This window comes from Dipodomys spectabilis, unplaced genomic scaffold, assembly GCF_019054845.1.
Source record: "Dipodomys spectabilis isolate Male_0828 unplaced genomic scaffold, ASM1905484v1 ptg000085l, whole genome shotgun sequence".
NCBI lineage: Eukaryota > Metazoa > Chordata > Mammalia > Rodentia > Heteromyidae > Dipodomys > Dipodomys spectabilis.
This window is the reverse complement of record NW_024870762.1, coordinates 4,745,821-4,761,813: the sequence shown is the minus strand read 5'-3', so window position 1 is coordinate 4,761,813 and position 15,993 is coordinate 4,745,821. Positions and strand designations below refer to the sequence as shown.

The window sequence follows — 15,993 nt, the reverse complement described above, 5'->3', positions numbered from 1 at the left end:
ACCTAGCTAGGTTTTAGAATCTGCTGAGCAGTTGAGGGTCCGAGGAATGGGGAAAGAGATGGCAATATAGAGAGTTCATCTGGTTAAAGTTACTATGTGTGTGTGCATGTGCGCGCGCGCGCACACACACACACACATATGGTTAACACCACAGTGAACAATTATTACACACTCAAAAATGGCAGAAATGTAGAACAAGTCCTGTTAGGGGGTAGATGCTCGTGGGAGGGGAGGGGAAAGAAGAGAGAGTAAAGGTGAGTGAATATAATTGTAATATTTGGTATATATGTATGAAAACCGAACAAGAAAATCTGTTGGAAATTGTTTCAACAATGGAAGAAGGGATATGGGAGAAAGACATGTAGGAAGTGTTTGTATGCATGTATGGAAATGTCTCAATGCCACTCATTTGAACAAACAGTATATGCTAACAAAAATGTTTCTCTTTTCTTTTTAAAGCAAAGAGATCAATGAATCAATCCTATCCATCTGGGTATTGATTCTGTCTTTCTGGAGGAGACACAGGAGTGTAGGAGGCATTTATGGGGAATCCCCATCCTTTCTCTTTTTTATTTCCTATAACCAATGGGGAGAGAGTTAGTAAGCATCACTTATCTCTAGCAGACACACTTGACCAGAAGGTCTTTTCAATGACTAAGTTACATGTTGATGTAAAAAAAAAAGTGAAAATTTAGGAGAAGAATTGGGGCATTGCAGGTGGTTTGTAAGGAAAGAATATTTGCAGAATAAAACAAAATGTGGGTGAGGATTGCAGGAACTAAGAATTTAGGGTAATAGTCATGCCTGGATTCTTATGCTTATATGGGAAGTTCTAGCAAATAGGAAATGCATAAATATAAAGCTGTGATGGGCCTGGAACCAATATATCAGTGTCCTAGCTACTCAGAGAATCACAGCTCAAAGCCAGCCTAGGTAGGAAAGTTCATGAGTCACTCTTTTCTCCAATTAACCGGTATAAAGCTGGAAGTGGCTCTGTGGCTCAAATGGTAGAGCACCAGCTTTGAGCATCAAGACCAGGTATCGTTGCAAATTTGTGCAGAGTCACTCTGAAACAAGGAATGTTTTAGACTCAGTCCTTAAACCTCTGGTTGCTTCTCTTTCCTGGATCCTAAACTCTGTGCTTCAGGATGAAGTGATCATTTTTCTGAGCAATGATACTTTATGAAAATCTATTATGTGTCAATTAATTTCCTATGCAAGCAATGGATAAAGTAACTTAGTTGATTCTAACAAGTAATAATATCATTGTAATAATCGTAGCATAGATCTGGTTCCCCACACCCTGTGAGAATGTCGAGTGGGCTGGGTTAGAAGCATGGGGTGAGAAGAATACTTGCAGTTTGGGGAAAGAAACAGGATATGGCTCCATGAGCTGTCAGGGACCCACCTTTCTCACTTGCTTTGGATGCTTGATCCTTTCCAGTCAAGCATAGTTGGAAAATCCCTATCCAGGATTAAATCAAAAGGACATTGTTTGGAGGCTAATATCTCACTATGGATAGAAAAGTTAAATTCTGTGGTGAGCAGAAGACTGAGGAGAAAAGAGAAGTTTGTTGAGAGTCATCTCCCCACCTGCTGGCTATGGGAAGAAAATACTGGATCAATATTAGAAAATGAAATCAATAGCTGCACATCCTTATAAAGCCATTTTTTAATCACCTCATGTAATCTTTTTGTTGTTGGTTGTCAGTCACGGGGCCTGAACGCTGGGCCTGGGCACTGTCCCTCAGCTCTTCAGCTCAAGGCTAGCGCTCTACCACTTGAGCCACAGCGCCACTTCCAGCTGTTTTCTGCTTATATGGTGCTGAGAAATTGAACTCAGGGCCTCATGCATGCAAGGCAAGCACTCTACCACTGAGCCACCTTCCCAGCCCCTCATGTAATCTTTATAACATCTCCGCAAATAACATTTTGTACCATTTTTGGAAGGAGTAAAAGGAATATATACTGATGCCAAATTGGAGGAATAGAAATTTATCTTAAAAGGTATTAGTGTTTCAGATATATAAAGTTGGCAAAATTGTTTCAATGTTTTACAAACTTACATTAAAATTTTTTAGTGGAATGCTCTGTGCAAGGGAGATAGTAACCCTCATTGAAAGAAGGAAAGAGCCGGCTCTCTCTGATAGCTCACACCTGTAAGCCTAACTACTCAGGAGGCTGAGATCTGAGGGTCGTAGTCCAACATCAGCCTGGAAAGGAAAGTCCCTGAGACTCTTTATCTCCAATTAATTACCTAAAAACTGGAAATGGAGCAGTGACTTGAAGTGGTGGAGTATTAACCTTGAGCTAAAGAGCTCTGAATTTAAGCTTTACTACCACCAAAACAAAACAAACAAACAAAAAACAGAGAAGAAATAAAAAAGGAAAGAGTTGTGCTTCAACTCACTTAAGGGAACAGAAGGGACAAAAAAGAGAGATGCAATTATATTACAGAGGTAACATGGATGAAAGATACAGAGTGAGAGGAGTCCTGTCTTCTTTGAAGAACAGAAGGGCAAATACAGAGTATGCAAATGAATTTCAGAGAGGAGAGAAAAAAATCAGCCAAGGTCGAGTTGGCAATCCTAGGTAGTTACAAAGTTAGAAAATGTCTATTAAGCTGGGTGTTGGTGGCTCATGCCTGTAATCCTAGCTACTCAGGAAGCTAAGATTTGAGAATAATTGGTCAAAGCCAGCCAGAGCAGGAAAGTCTATGACACTCTTCTCTCCAATTAACCACCAAGAAGCTGAAAGTGTAGCTGTGTCAAGGGATTGTGTGCCAGTCTTGAGTGGAAAAAAGCTAAAGGACAGCACCCAAGTCTTGGGTTCAAGCCCCAGAACTAGCACACAAAAAGGCGGGGAGGGAGTGTTCACAATAGCCAAGATATGGAAACAACCCAGATGCCCCACTACAGATGAATGGATCCAAAAAATTGTGGTACCTATATACAATGGAAGATTATTCAGCCATTAGAAAGGACAAAATAATGGCATTCTCAGGGAAATGGATGGAACTAGAACATGTTGAGTGAGGTAAGTCAAGCTCAGAGAGACAAATGGCACATGGTCTCCCTGATATGTGGATGTTAAATTCAAAATGCAAGGAGATATGACAAAATAAAAAGGATTCAACCAGCAAAGGAACTCTAAATTTGTCATATCATTCCTAGATGACTCCATGTTCTTGATCTCAAATATGGCATTTACACGTGCACATCTGAGGGAAGCTAGGAGGAAGGCACAGAATCAGAGAAAAACAGGGGAAAATACACAGAGGGGCCCATCAGCTACACTGATGAACTGAGCAACTCAAGGGCAGCGAGGGGAGGGAGGGAATGAGAGGGATAGCGGGAATAGTTTATACTGAGTAAAAGGAAAGAAATATACATATTAACCAAGAAATAACTGTAGTGCCACTGTTTGTGGAGTCCATAAGCTTTATAGACCATGATCATGACAATGAAGGTGCCTCATGAAGGTTAAAATGTGTTTGTGACTTTATCTAAGTATCACCATCCCACAATTCTGTGGTTTGTGAACTTATCTAACCACTTACTCTCAATAAAAAAAAAATTATTAAAAGAAAAAGAAAGAAAGGAGAGCTTGGATTTACTCAGCACTAATATTCTCATATTTGTACTATAAAATCTCATTTGAGGAAAAGGGAAAGATGAATGAATCCTTTTAGAAGAAACACTTCTTTCCTTTTGCCAGAGGCGGGGCCCCTAGACTCATCCTGAAAACACAGAATCTGCCTCATCAATCTCAGTTCATCCTAATTCCTGCTTACAAAGATATTCCAACTTTTTTGCACTGACGCATTTTAAGACAGAAAAACATTGTTGGAAATCCCCAACATTTTTTTCAACATTTCAACCAATAGGAATAGAGAACAGAGCAGCATCACTTGTCTCTAGCAGAAACAACTGCTAAGACGGTCCGGTCTGAGCCCAGGTCTTTGAGGAGAAACCGTTTAGCCAGTGGGAAGTCTGATCATCAGTGAGTGGAATGGCAGACAACCTAGTTTTATGGAAAGAAATAAGATAGGTCCCGCAGAAAGCCAAGAAAACATGTTTCACCATTGCAAAGCAGCAGAGTGCAGAGTAAGGACCCAAGTATTTGGCTAGGGGAGGGGAGGGTACCTAATCCTTTCGTGCATCTGTGGGAAGTCCCTGGTCAGTTTTTAGAGAAGGAAATGATCTAGACTGTTCCTGATAGTTTTGCATTAGTATGAGTGGTGGTGGAGATGAAAATGGAAAAGCCCACAATCACACCTGCTGATTGTCACAGGACAAGTGGAGGAAAGGTCACGTTACTACACACCAAACCTTTTTTCCTAGCACAGTAGCACTCCAAGTACACTATCTCAATTAAGGATCATAAAAATCAATGTTTGGTGTTTTTTTTCAACTGCTGGGTCTTTGGTACCTATGATGGGTCTTCATCCTCAATAAGTGTTTAGTAAACTCGTTGAGTATTATACTAAGATGTAATAAATTTCAGAGCTCCAAAGCAACCATCTTTAGGATTCAAACCCTTGCTACATAAGTCCCAAGTCCAGGAATTAAAAATAATAGTTCATCCAGGTGATAGGTAGATGTGGAATAGTGGAGCTGTGACTCAAGGGGTAGACTAGCACCAACCTTGGGGGAAAAACCTAAGGGAAGGTATGAAGCCCTGAGTTCAAGCCCCAATACCAGCACTCAATTAATAAATAAATACAGTACATGAGAGAAGAGATGTGGAACATGTTTAATATGCAGGAGCCTCTGCTTAAATCTCTAACACAGAATAAAACCTGTGCAGAATTTATTTTGATATGAGGCCATCTGTATAAGGTATATAAGCCCTTGTGAGGCTCTCGGCCCACAGATAATCTACGAAATGTGCAGGGTTGATCTAGATAACTTCCAGCACTTCCTCCACAGGACGAAGAAGGACTTCCTGGCTGATGTGGAGAGCTACACAATCCCTCATATCGACCTCCACTGCCCCTCTCTGTCTCATAGGTTGGGGTGATGAGAGAAAGGGAGGAATCAGGAGGCCTGGGGAAGGTTCCTCTTCAGCTACGAGGGACACCAGCATTCATTTAGTCTCTCTCGCCATCTGGTGGTGGCACAGCTGGAAAGGTTCAAGTTTCTGAACTTTTCCTTGTGTCTTCTTGTCTGGTTGTTAATGTTGGTTTTATTTCACTTTTTGTTTGTGTCTTGTTTGGGATTTTATTTTCCTCCCACGCTGGTGATGGAACCCAAAGCCTTGTGCATATCAGGTAAACACGCCACTCCTAAGGTACACGGACAGTTTGGGTTTCCAAACTTTTTCTAACAGGAATTTTATCCCATAGTTATGATGATTCCTCACCATTGTGTAAACAGCTAGGCTTCTTCCAGCTCATCTCTAGTTTATTAAGAAGGTTGTCAGGGGCCAATGGCAAAAGGGCTGGGAGGAGGGGGAGCTTTAAGCCTAGCTACTCGAGAGGCTGAGATCTGAGGATGGCTGTTCAAAATCAGCCCAAGCAATGCTTGGTAAGAAATGTACGCATTATCCTGCCCATGTAATTGTAACCCCTCTGTACAGTATGTTCTCAAATAAAATAAAATTAAATTAAAAAAAATCAGCCCAAGGCAGGAAAACTCATGAGACTCTCATCTCCAAAAGTTGGAAGTGGAGCTCTGGCTCAAACAGTAGAGAGCAAGTCTTGAGCCAAAAAGCTCAGGGACAGCACCCAGACCCTGAATTCAAGCCCCGGACTGGCACCAAAATAATTATCATCAGCATCAGCATCATCAGCATCATCTAAAAATGAAAACCAAATGTTATGAGATCTTTGTGAACAAAACTCCACCCACAGAAGACCTGCCACCCACTCTCTACCATGTACCTCCCTCTTCCCCAACACAATCTGGGACAGAAACCTAACGAGGTTACCACCCTTCCTGGGACAGCCATGAAACTAAAGAACCCTCTGATGAAGCAAGATGGCTGATGGAAAGACTTCAACCCAAAGAGAGAATGTGAAAAAGTAATCACGTTTTAAAATGGAAAAGACAGCTGGGAATGTGGCTTAGTGCTAGAGTGCTTGCCTAGCATGCATGGAGCACTGGGTTCAATTCCTCAGTACCACATAAACAGAAAAGGCCAGAAGTAGCATTGGGCTCGAGTGCTAAGAGGTCTAGCCTTGAGCAAAAGAAGCTCAGGGACAGTGTCCAGGCCCTGAGTTCAAGCCCCAGGACTGTCAAAAAAAAAAGGGAAAATATATGGATATGTGAAATAGCTCTTGAAACTCCTTTACATTTTTTATACAATTAATACACACACACACACACACACACACACACACACACACACCCCTAAAAAAGAATGACAGGAGGTAAAGTGCGAAAGAGGGTACTGATTATACACGTATGTAATTAGAACAATGAAGCCTGAACTGCTTTAAAAAGAGTGAAATGGGATTGATAAAACAGATGAACTGGATCAGAATATATTGTATGCATGTGTAGAAAAATCACAACGATGGGCTGGGAAGGTGGCTCAGTGGTAGAGCGCTTGCCTTGCATGCATGAGGTCCTGGGTTTGATTCCTCAGCACCACATAAGCAAAAAGAAAAAAGCCGGAAGTGGCGCTGTGGCTCAAGTGGTAGAGCGCTAGCCTTGAGCTGAAGAGCTGAGGGACAGCGCCCAGGCCCAGAGTTCAGGCCCCATGACTGGACCCCCCCCCCCAAAAAAAGAAAAGAAAAGAAAAAGAAAAATCACAACGAGACCCCCTTGAGTAACTAATAAATGCTAATATTTTTTAAATAAATGGAAAAATACAAAATTCACGAGAAAATAGTAAACATTAAAGACACACAAAAGTAAAGTGGGAATGACTAGAATCCCTGGAAAGGGAAAACCAAAGCAAAGATGAAAATAAATCTCAGCTGGGCATGGTGATGAACCATGCCTCATGACTCCTAGCTAGTTGAGAGGCAGAAGTAGGAGGATCACAGTTTGAGGTCAGCTGAGCAATTAGCAGGAGAACCTATCTGAAAAACGTAGAAAGCAAAAGGAATGGGGATATGGCTCAAGGCTGCCTAGCAAACATGAGGCCCTGATATCAAACCCTAGTACCGGAAATGAGAGTCAGGGTGGGACCATAAACATTCCTGAAATTAAAAAAAAAATGATTTGCACTATATATTGAAAAAGAATACGGCTTCCTAGAGAAGTAGAAAAGTTCAAAACTAAACAACCAAAGCCAAAATACATTCTGGTAAACTTTCTTAACATTGAAAGATGACAACAACAAAAAATAGCTTCCAGAGAGTCTATAAAAATTACCAAATGAGGGGCTGGGAAGGTGGCTCAGTGGTAGAGCGCTTGCCTTGCATGCATGAGGCCCTGGGTTCAATTCCTCAGCACCACATAAACAAAAAGAAAAAAAAAAAATTACCAAATGAGGGTCTGGGAAGGTGGCTCAGTGGTAGAGGGCTTGCCTTGCATGCATGAGACCCTGGATTCGATTCCTCAGCACCACATAAGCAGAAAAAGCTGGAAGTGGTGCTGTGGCTCAAGTGGTAGAGTGCTAGCCTTGAGCTGCAGAGCTGAGGGACAGCACCCAGGCTCAGAGTTCAAGCCCCATGACCAACAAAAAATAAATTACCAAATGACTTGTGAATAAGTAGATAATCTCTCAGTATAGTAGTGCGTGCTAGTTAGTCACCCAGCTCAATGGGAGGCAGAGGTAGGAAGATCATGGTCCAAAAAGCACAATACTGGAAAATAAACTAAAGCCAAAAGGGCTTTGGTTATGGTCCAAGTGGTAGAGTGCTTGCCTAATAAGCATAAGGCCCTGAATTCAAACCCCATACCATACACACGTACCAAAAAACAGGGGGGCGGGGAAGGAAAGGCCAAAAGCTCACAGTTCGTAGTTTGGGAACCAAATTGTGGTTCCTAGAGGTTAATAAGAAGAACGGGGAGGGGGAGAATGGGGTAATGCTGTCACTGAGAACGATTAGATAACAGAAACGAGTTCTTTTATTCTATTGTTTAGTGGCTATAAATAGCCATTTTATTTCACAATAAAAGGGTTTATTGATTTACTTTATGAAAAAGACCAAAAACATGAAGTAGTCTCTGCTTCATCATTTGTCTTCTGAAGTCTGGAAGCTGCAAGCGGGGTTTTGGAGACCTTGCGGTAGAGCGAGGGGGGCTGGGAGGAGTTAGGTCTCAGGGAAATTTCCAGCCAGGATCTTGAAATGGGGTCTTAGAAAGTTCACAGGTAGGAGGGTGGGGGCTGCATGCTCTTGGGACACACAACCCTAGATCAGTTCACAACTCCAAGGACTAAGGAAGAGCCTTCTCCAGAACAGTGACTTCTTCAATATCCTTTCCTAACCTGGGGCTCTGGCCTGTGGGCACTCTGTCAGGCTCCGGGGACAAAGCTTCCATTAGGGCCTCAGTAGGGCTGTGATGGGAGAAGAGCTCTTGAGACCTGCAGAGACAAATGATGAGGAGTCTCACCAGGCCACACCCCCAGCCCGGTGCAGAGTCTCAAGAGACAGCACCACCCAGCCAGCAGCACCTTCTGCCTGCTTTACTCCTTCTCACCAAAGGGCTGGGAAAGAATCTAGCAGCCAAAGACAAAGTATAGGAGACATTACCTCATGGCCAGCCTGAGCCTCTGCAGATCCTAGGAACAGAGAATGGAATGGCCCAGTTAGGATGTTGTTGTGAACAGAATGGCCCAGTTAGGGTGTTGTGAACGGAATGGCCCAGTTAGGGTGTTGTCATGTTCCTGAGGGATGGAGGATGGCCTGCAATGGCAGAACTCCATCTCTGTTGAGCTTCAGGAAAGATTCTCCTGGCGCCCCCTGGAGAAGGGAAACTGGAAGTGGAGGAAGACTGGGGGCAAGTGGCCAGGGTCTCCTGGGGGCTCCTTACCTTTCCAAGCCCTGAGGTGGATGAGGAGTCCAGCCAGGAAGAAGATTACACCAAGCACAAAGGCCACAATCCCACCAAGCATCTTTCTCCAGCAATATTCGATCTGAACTCCTATGAAAGACAGGTCTTAAAGGTAATTACAAAGCTCCAAATATTTGACACATATAACATCTCAAAGCCTGTGCCGGATGCCAAATCAAATGCTATTTAGGAAGAACGGCATTTAGAAATGCATCTCTGAGACCAGTGTTTACACCCATGGAGTTGCCTCCCATTTGTCGCTGATTTTCATGTTTCATATTGGTCCCCCTCCCCCTCAAATCCTAAGAACCAAATATGAAAGAACACTAGTTCCCAAAATTGCAAGCAAGTAAGGATGGGAGAAAACAATGGAAAGGGGTGACATTGATCAAGATACATTGTACTCATTATTTGACTTGTTGAAGTGAAACCCTTGGTACAATTACTTAATTTGTTTTTGTTTGTTTTTGTCAATTGTGGGGCTTGAACTCTGGGCCTGAGCACTGTCCCTCAGCTCTTCAGCTCAAGGCTAGTGCTCTACCACTTGAGCCACAGCGCCACTTCCAGTTTTCTGAGTGGCTTATTGGAGATAGTCTCATGGACTTTCGTACCTGGGCTGGCTTTGAACCATGATCCTCAAATCTCAGCTTCCTGAGTAGCTAGGGTTACAGGTGTGAGCCACCAGTGCCCGGCCTTAATTTGTTTTTAAAGCAAGTAATGAGGTGGCCACCCTTCCTTGTCTCTTGGGAAATGTGAAGATAGATACATATCTGCCCCATCTTCTCCCACCTAGCCCAAAGACTCTCATTTTCTCAGGTCCAGGGAAAGAATTTGAGTTGTGACCAAGATGAGCACACAGGCAACACAAACTTCATAATAGAGCAATCAGCTGGTGTGATCGTGAATCAGGCTGTGAGAACACAAGAAACAGATGCTCACTCCACTCCACAGAAATGGGGCTCCGCAGGCTGGGATGCTCCACACGGCAGCAGTAGACATCCCCAAGGTTAGGAGTCATCTCCAGCATCTCCAGGGCCTGAAAGGTCCAGTCTCCATTCCTGGTGAGGCCACTGGACACAACCCCAGCTCTCTCCTCCTGTCCATTCCGGAACCACCTGATCTTAATGTCCCCTGGGTAGAAGCCTGTCACCAAGCAGAGCAGCAGATTGGGCTGCTGCAGGAGTGGGGTTCTCTCTGGGTACACTGTCACCTCTGGTGGCACTAGGGAGAGAGAGGAAAGGAGATGTTGTGTGGGAAACCCACCAAGCCAGGGCAGGGTGGGAGTTTCGCTAGGGGTGATCCCCAGATCACCCAAGTGGAAGTAGGAAGTGTAGGGAAATTCCAGCCCCAAGACCAAGAATTGAGGTTGTATCAATGTCTCCAAGCAGGATTCTGACTTTTTTTTTTTGTCATGAGGCTTGAACTCTGGTCCTGGGGGCTGTCCCTGGGCTCTTAAGCTCAAGGCTAGTGCTCCCACTTCTGATTTTCTGGTGGTTTATTGGAGATAAGAGTCTCACAGACTTACCTGCCTGGGCTGGCTTTGAATCACAATCTTCAGATCTCAGCCTCCTGAATAGCTAGGATTATAGGCGTGAGCCACTGACGCCCAGCTGGAGGATTCAGATTTTATCAGCCCTTCCCATAATCACCCATTCTAGTTGACAATGCTCTCATTCTCAAAGGCCATGAGACCCTTGATGTGGTCTAGGACCAAGACTAGGGTCCTGACCTTTGTGGATCTCAAGTTAGTCACAGTTGGGGACAAAATATACACATAGCTTCTCCTACTTATAACGCATTAGTCCTGAAGCAGACAGAACAAGAACCTATCTACAGAAGTTCATTCCAAACAAGCAAAGCCCAGCTAGAGCCTGGTAAACTTTCTGAACATTAAGAAAAATAAAATGGCCAGGTTCTGATGGCTCATGCTTGTAATCCTACCCACTCAGAATGCTGAGATCAGAGGACTGTGGTTCCCAGGCAGGAAGTCCATGAGACTCTTATCTCCAATTAATCACCAGAAAACCAAAAGTGGCACTGTGGCTCAAAGTGGTAGATTGCTAGCCTTGAGGGAAAGAGCTCAGGGACAATGCCTTTGAGTTCAAGTCCCATGATAGACAAAATAAATATACAAATACATAAGTAAATAATGAAATTGTTGATAGCTGGGTGCTGGTGGCTCACACCTGTAATCCTAGCTACTCAGGAGGCTGAGATCTGAAGATTGCAGTTCAAAACCAGCCTGGACAGGAAAATCTATGGGACTTATTTCCAATTAACTACCAAAAAACCAGAAGTGGTGCTGTGGCTCAAGTGGTAGAGCGCTAGCCTTGAGCTGAAGAGCTGAGGGACAGTGCCCAGGCCCAGAGTTCAAGCCCCATGACCAACAACAACAACAAAAAAATCACTTCTAGGGATCCTATAAAAAGTTTCCAAATGACTCCTTCATAATTAGATTATCTAGACCACCCCTGCCTTCCTCCTCACCTTTCCGCCCCACAGTGAAGGGGGCCCCCAGCCTGTAGTTCTGTCTGCACACTAGGTCCACAGAGGCTCGGCTCTGCGCCAGGATGTCAGGCCGGTTGTTCCACTGCTCAGCATCGGGCTCCCCCAGTTCTGTCAGGGCCACGAACATCCCCACATCGCTGTCAAAGTGGACAAACTCCTCCAAGTTGAAGATAAATCTGACCACGAACTGCACCTTTTCTGTGCCGTTGGTGAAGTAGCAGTCGGCCTTTGCCTGAATCACAAAATCTTCTGGAAAACACACACACACACCAGCTCCATTAGGTTACATTTTGTGGATATCAGAGGGGGCTCAAAAGCAATGTTAAGTGAGAATATGATTCAATGCACAAGTATATATGTTATACCCCACTTCATTGATTGTGAATGGAAGCACAATGTCTATGATTTCTTAATTCTATGCACTTGAGAACAGTAACATAAAAGGCCAGTGGCTCACAACTGTAATTGTAGCTACATGCTAGATTGAGATCCAAAGATTGCAATCTGAAGCCAGCCTGGGCAGGAAAGGCTGTGAGGCTCTTACCTCCAAATAACCAGCAAAGAGTCAGAATTAGAGCTGTGGCTCAAGTGGTAGAGTGCTTGCCTTGAGCACAAAAGCTCAGGGACAGCACCCACAGCTCAGGCCCCAGGACTGGCAAAAAGAGAATAGTAACACAGAAGGAAATTCAAATGAGACTCATAATCTCAAGAGGCTGAGATCTGAGGACTGAGGTTCAAAACTAGCCCAGACAGAAAAGTTTATGAGACTCTTGGTATCTCAACCAGCAAAAAGCCACAAGTAGAGATGTGGCTCATGTGGTAGGGAGCTAGCCTTGAGGGGAAAAAAGGTAAGGGATAGTCCCCAGGCCCTGAGTTCAAACCACAATACCAGCATTAAAAAATATGGTGTTTGAGACTTGCAGGATAATTGTTATTGATCTGTGACGCTGCTTTCATTTCTTTTCTTTCTTTTTCTTCCTTCCTTCCTTCCTTCCAGTCTTGGGTCTTGAACTCAGGGTCTGGGGTCAAAGCTAGCCCTCTACCACTGGAGCCACAGCTCCACTTCTGTCTTTTTATTTTTATTTTTTGGCAGTTAACTGGAGATAAGAATCTCATGGACTCAACCGTCTGAGTAGCTAGAATTACAGGTCTGAGCCACCAGAGCCAGGCTCTGCCTTCATTTCTAAGTTCAGAGCCTCCTCCAGGCTTTGCTGGGCCTACTAGGTTCATCTTGGTCTGTCACTGATTGCAGGTGAAATTTCAACCTCTAATTAGTTGGCATTTATGTCATTCTTTATTTCCTTTATAGTCTAAATAAAAAAAAAAAACAATTCTTACTTGTTCATCCTCACTAAAAATCTATTCTTTCCAGGTTCTGGTGGCTCATACCTGTGATCTTAGCTACTCAGGAGGCTAAGATCTGAGGATTGCAGACCCAGGCAAGAAAGTCTATGTAAGACTCTTCTCTCCAATAAAGTACCAAAAGAGCTGGACATGGAGCTGAGATTCAAGTCTAGCCTTGAATAAAAGAAGCTCAGAGGTAGAACCCAGCCCCTGAGTTCAAGCCCCAGGACTGGCAAAACAATAAAAATAAAAACCTATTCTGATTTTGTCCTCATTTTTGTTGCCTAATGGACTTAAATTCAGAGTAGTTTCTATTCTCTAAAAACAATGATAATCTCCCTCCAGGTCTGTTCCTCTTTTGTATGTAATGAAACTGACTTTTAAAGGGGATTCTATTCTGAGTACATTACATCCTGTTTTCTGCTCATCCAAACGTGCTTTCATGGTTAAATGCTTCATGTTTGTGTATCTTGTTTTCTCAGCTAGGAAAATGACAGGGACAACTTGTACCCAGCATCCCACAGACAATTATGCATTCAACTTCTCAAAATCACTTACTGCAATTCTGAATATGCATTGGCATATTCAGATGACAGCAGAAATTGCTTCCAATTTCCTTTGTCCACACAGACCCCCAACAGAAGACACAGTTACGACCATCTTGGCTTAAGAATAGCAATTAATACCAGGTGCCAGTGGTTCTTGCCTGTAATCCTAGCTACTCAGGAGGCTCAGATCTGAGGGTCACAATTCAAACCACCCCAGGCAAGAAAGTCTGTAAGACTCTTATTTCCAATTAGCCACCAAAAAAGGTCAGAAGTGGACATGTGGCTCAAGTGGTAGAGTGCTAGCCTTGAACAAAAAAGCTCAGGGACAGCACAAAGGCTCTGAGTTCAAGCCAAGACTGGCACCAAAAAAAAAAAAATAGAAAGGAATAGAGAAAGAAAGGAAGAAAGAAAGAGAGAGAGAAAGAGAAAGAGAGAGAGAGAGAAAGAGAAAGAGAGAGAGAGAGGAAGAAAGAGAGGAAGGAAGGAAGGAAGAACGGGAAGAAAGGAAGAAGAAAATCAATTACTCTCACATTGCCTCCAGCTTTTACTGTTCTCCTGACTGATATTGATACAATAAAGAATCTAACAAGATAAAAATTCCTCATCATTCCTCCCTAGTTCCTGAGCCTGTGTCTGGTCTGTAGTCCAGCATGTCCTTTTTCCAGAGAGTCCATCGTGTGCAGTGAAGAGAGAAGACAAATTTTCTACCAATGGGGAAAACACAGTTCTTCAAAGCCAGAAGCCTGGGCCCAACAGAAAAAGTATCGCCCCCACTCCCCGCACCCAGCTAACACTATCTTGAACAAGCAGGGCCGGGGGAGGGGGGCGGGGGGGGGGGGGAGTTCTGTTCTTACCTGGAGTCTCTCTGCTTTCCATCATGGAGGACCCCATCCAGATCAGATTCACTAGCAGAGCCAGCCTGCAGCAGACCCACCTAGAATCCATTCTGGGAAGAAAAAAATTAAACAGTAAGCTGGGTGGTGGCTCAGGCCTGTAATCGGAGCTACTCAGGAAGCTGAGATCTAAGGATTCCAGTTCAAAGCCAGCCTGAGCAGGAAAGTCTATCTCTTATCTTGAACTAACCACCAACAAGCTGGAAGTAGAGCTGCAGCTGAAGTGATAGAGGGCTACCATTGGGCAAATAGCACCCAGGCCACTGAGTTCCAGACCCAGTACTGGCACAAAAATAAACAAAACAAACAAAAAAACCAGCTTGTTCACAGTGGACCTCTTGCCTCCACACAACCCAACCAAAAATATAGGTAAATTTCTGGCCTCTCTGGGATTGGTAAATTTGCTCTGAATGATAACCAATCAAAATAGAAGATCTTTGCATTATTAGTTGCTAGGCGGAATACGTTCACAAAGTTGTATGACACTACTCAAGAATTAATTACCTTCAAGAGCATTGGCAGTAGTTTAGGTGTATGGAAAATGAGATAAGAAAAATAAATTTTACACAGCATGGAGTCCTGGAAGAGCTAGGCAGATTGCTTGAGATGCATCCTGCTATCCAAACTCAGCATCAGCTCCAGCCTGTTCTGAACAGTAGGTCTTCCTTCATATAGCATGATTGCTGTTAACAGCAAAGACATGTAAATAAGGAAGGAAGTAGAAAGCATTCTGAAACATTAATAGTGGGATTATCAGAGAAGAAGAGAGCCAGGCACCAGTGGCTCACACCTGTAATCCCAGCTACTCAGAAGGCTGAGGTCTGAGGATCATGGTTTGAAGCCAGCCCAGGCAGGAAAGTTTGTGAGACTTAATGACTATCTGGGGAGTTTTGTTGCAAAATTTAGCAAAATCCACTTTCCTACTTCAGTGGTCCATTAGAATTGAGCTAGAAATGGCTGGCATGTATGAAGATAAATGTCAGGCACTAGCACAGTAAACACCCAGTGAATAATTATTATGAGAATTATAAGTCATAACACTCTGGTTTCAAAAACAAAAAACAAAAACCTGACATTTCTTATGACCACTAGATGGCACCAGAACATACCCAAACAAGGACATTTGTATTTATTCATTTTCAGTTTTTTTTGTTGTTTGTTTGTTTGTTTTTTGTCAGTCTTGGGGTTTGAACTCTGGGCCTGGGCACTGTCCCTGCGCTCTTCAGCTCAAGGCAAGTGCTCTACCGCTTGAGCCACAACACCACTTCCAATTTTCTAGTGGTTTATTGGAGGTAAGAGTCTCATGGATTTTCGTGCCTGGGCTGGCTTAGAACCCTGATTCTCAGATCTCAGCCTCCTTCTGAGTAGCTAGGATTACAGGCATAAGCCACCAATGCCCAGTTTATTTTTTGTTACTCAGGGCTTGAACTTGAATTTGAATTTGAGGTTTTGGGCTCAAGGATAGCATTCTACCACTTTGAACCACAGCACCACTTCCAGTTTTCTGGTGATTAACTGGAGATAAAAGACTCACAGACTTTCTTGCCCAGGCTGGCTATGAAGCATAATCCTCAGATCTCAGCCTCCTGAATAGCTAGGATTATAGGCGTCAGCCACCCTTGCCTGTCAAAGGCAATCTTCTGTTTTTGTTTAGTCTCCAGTCCTTTTCAAACCCTGACTATTCCACATTTCCTCATCAGGGCACCATGAAGCCTCCTGGTGGCCATCCCACAGAGCAAGGTCATCAAG

The 15,993-nt window shown here is 43.6% G+C and overlaps 1 protein-coding gene across 3 annotated transcripts; it reads right to left on the bottom strand.

Moving 5' to 3' along the window:
* Positions 1-8,006: 8,006 nt before the first annotated feature.
* On the bottom strand, positions 8,007-14,765 carry LOC122111152 (HLA class II histocompatibility antigen, DO beta chain-like). 3 transcript variants are annotated; one of them, XM_042683888.1, is made up of 7 exons: positions 14,749-14,765; positions 14,206-14,297; positions 11,439-11,708; positions 9,891-10,172; positions 8,931-9,041; positions 8,651-8,679; positions 8,007-8,481 (listed from the first exon to the last, which is right to left on the bottom strand). In XM_042683888.1, exons 2-7 carry the CDS (start codon positions 14,294-14,296, stop codon positions 8,446-8,448), a joined length of 819 nt encoding a protein of 272 aa, XP_042539822.1. In that variant the 5' UTR covers position 14,297; positions 14,749-14,765; the 3' UTR covers positions 8,007-8,445. The 3 variants fall into 3 exon arrangements, with proteins under 3 accessions (XP_042539822.1, XP_042539821.1, XP_042539820.1); XM_042683887.1 differs by lacking the exon at positions 14,749-14,765 and adding an exon at positions 14,435-14,602; XM_042683886.1 differs by lacking the exon at positions 14,749-14,765 and having other exon boundaries at positions 14,206-14,602.
* Between the last annotated feature and the right edge of the window lie 1,228 nt (positions 14,766-15,993).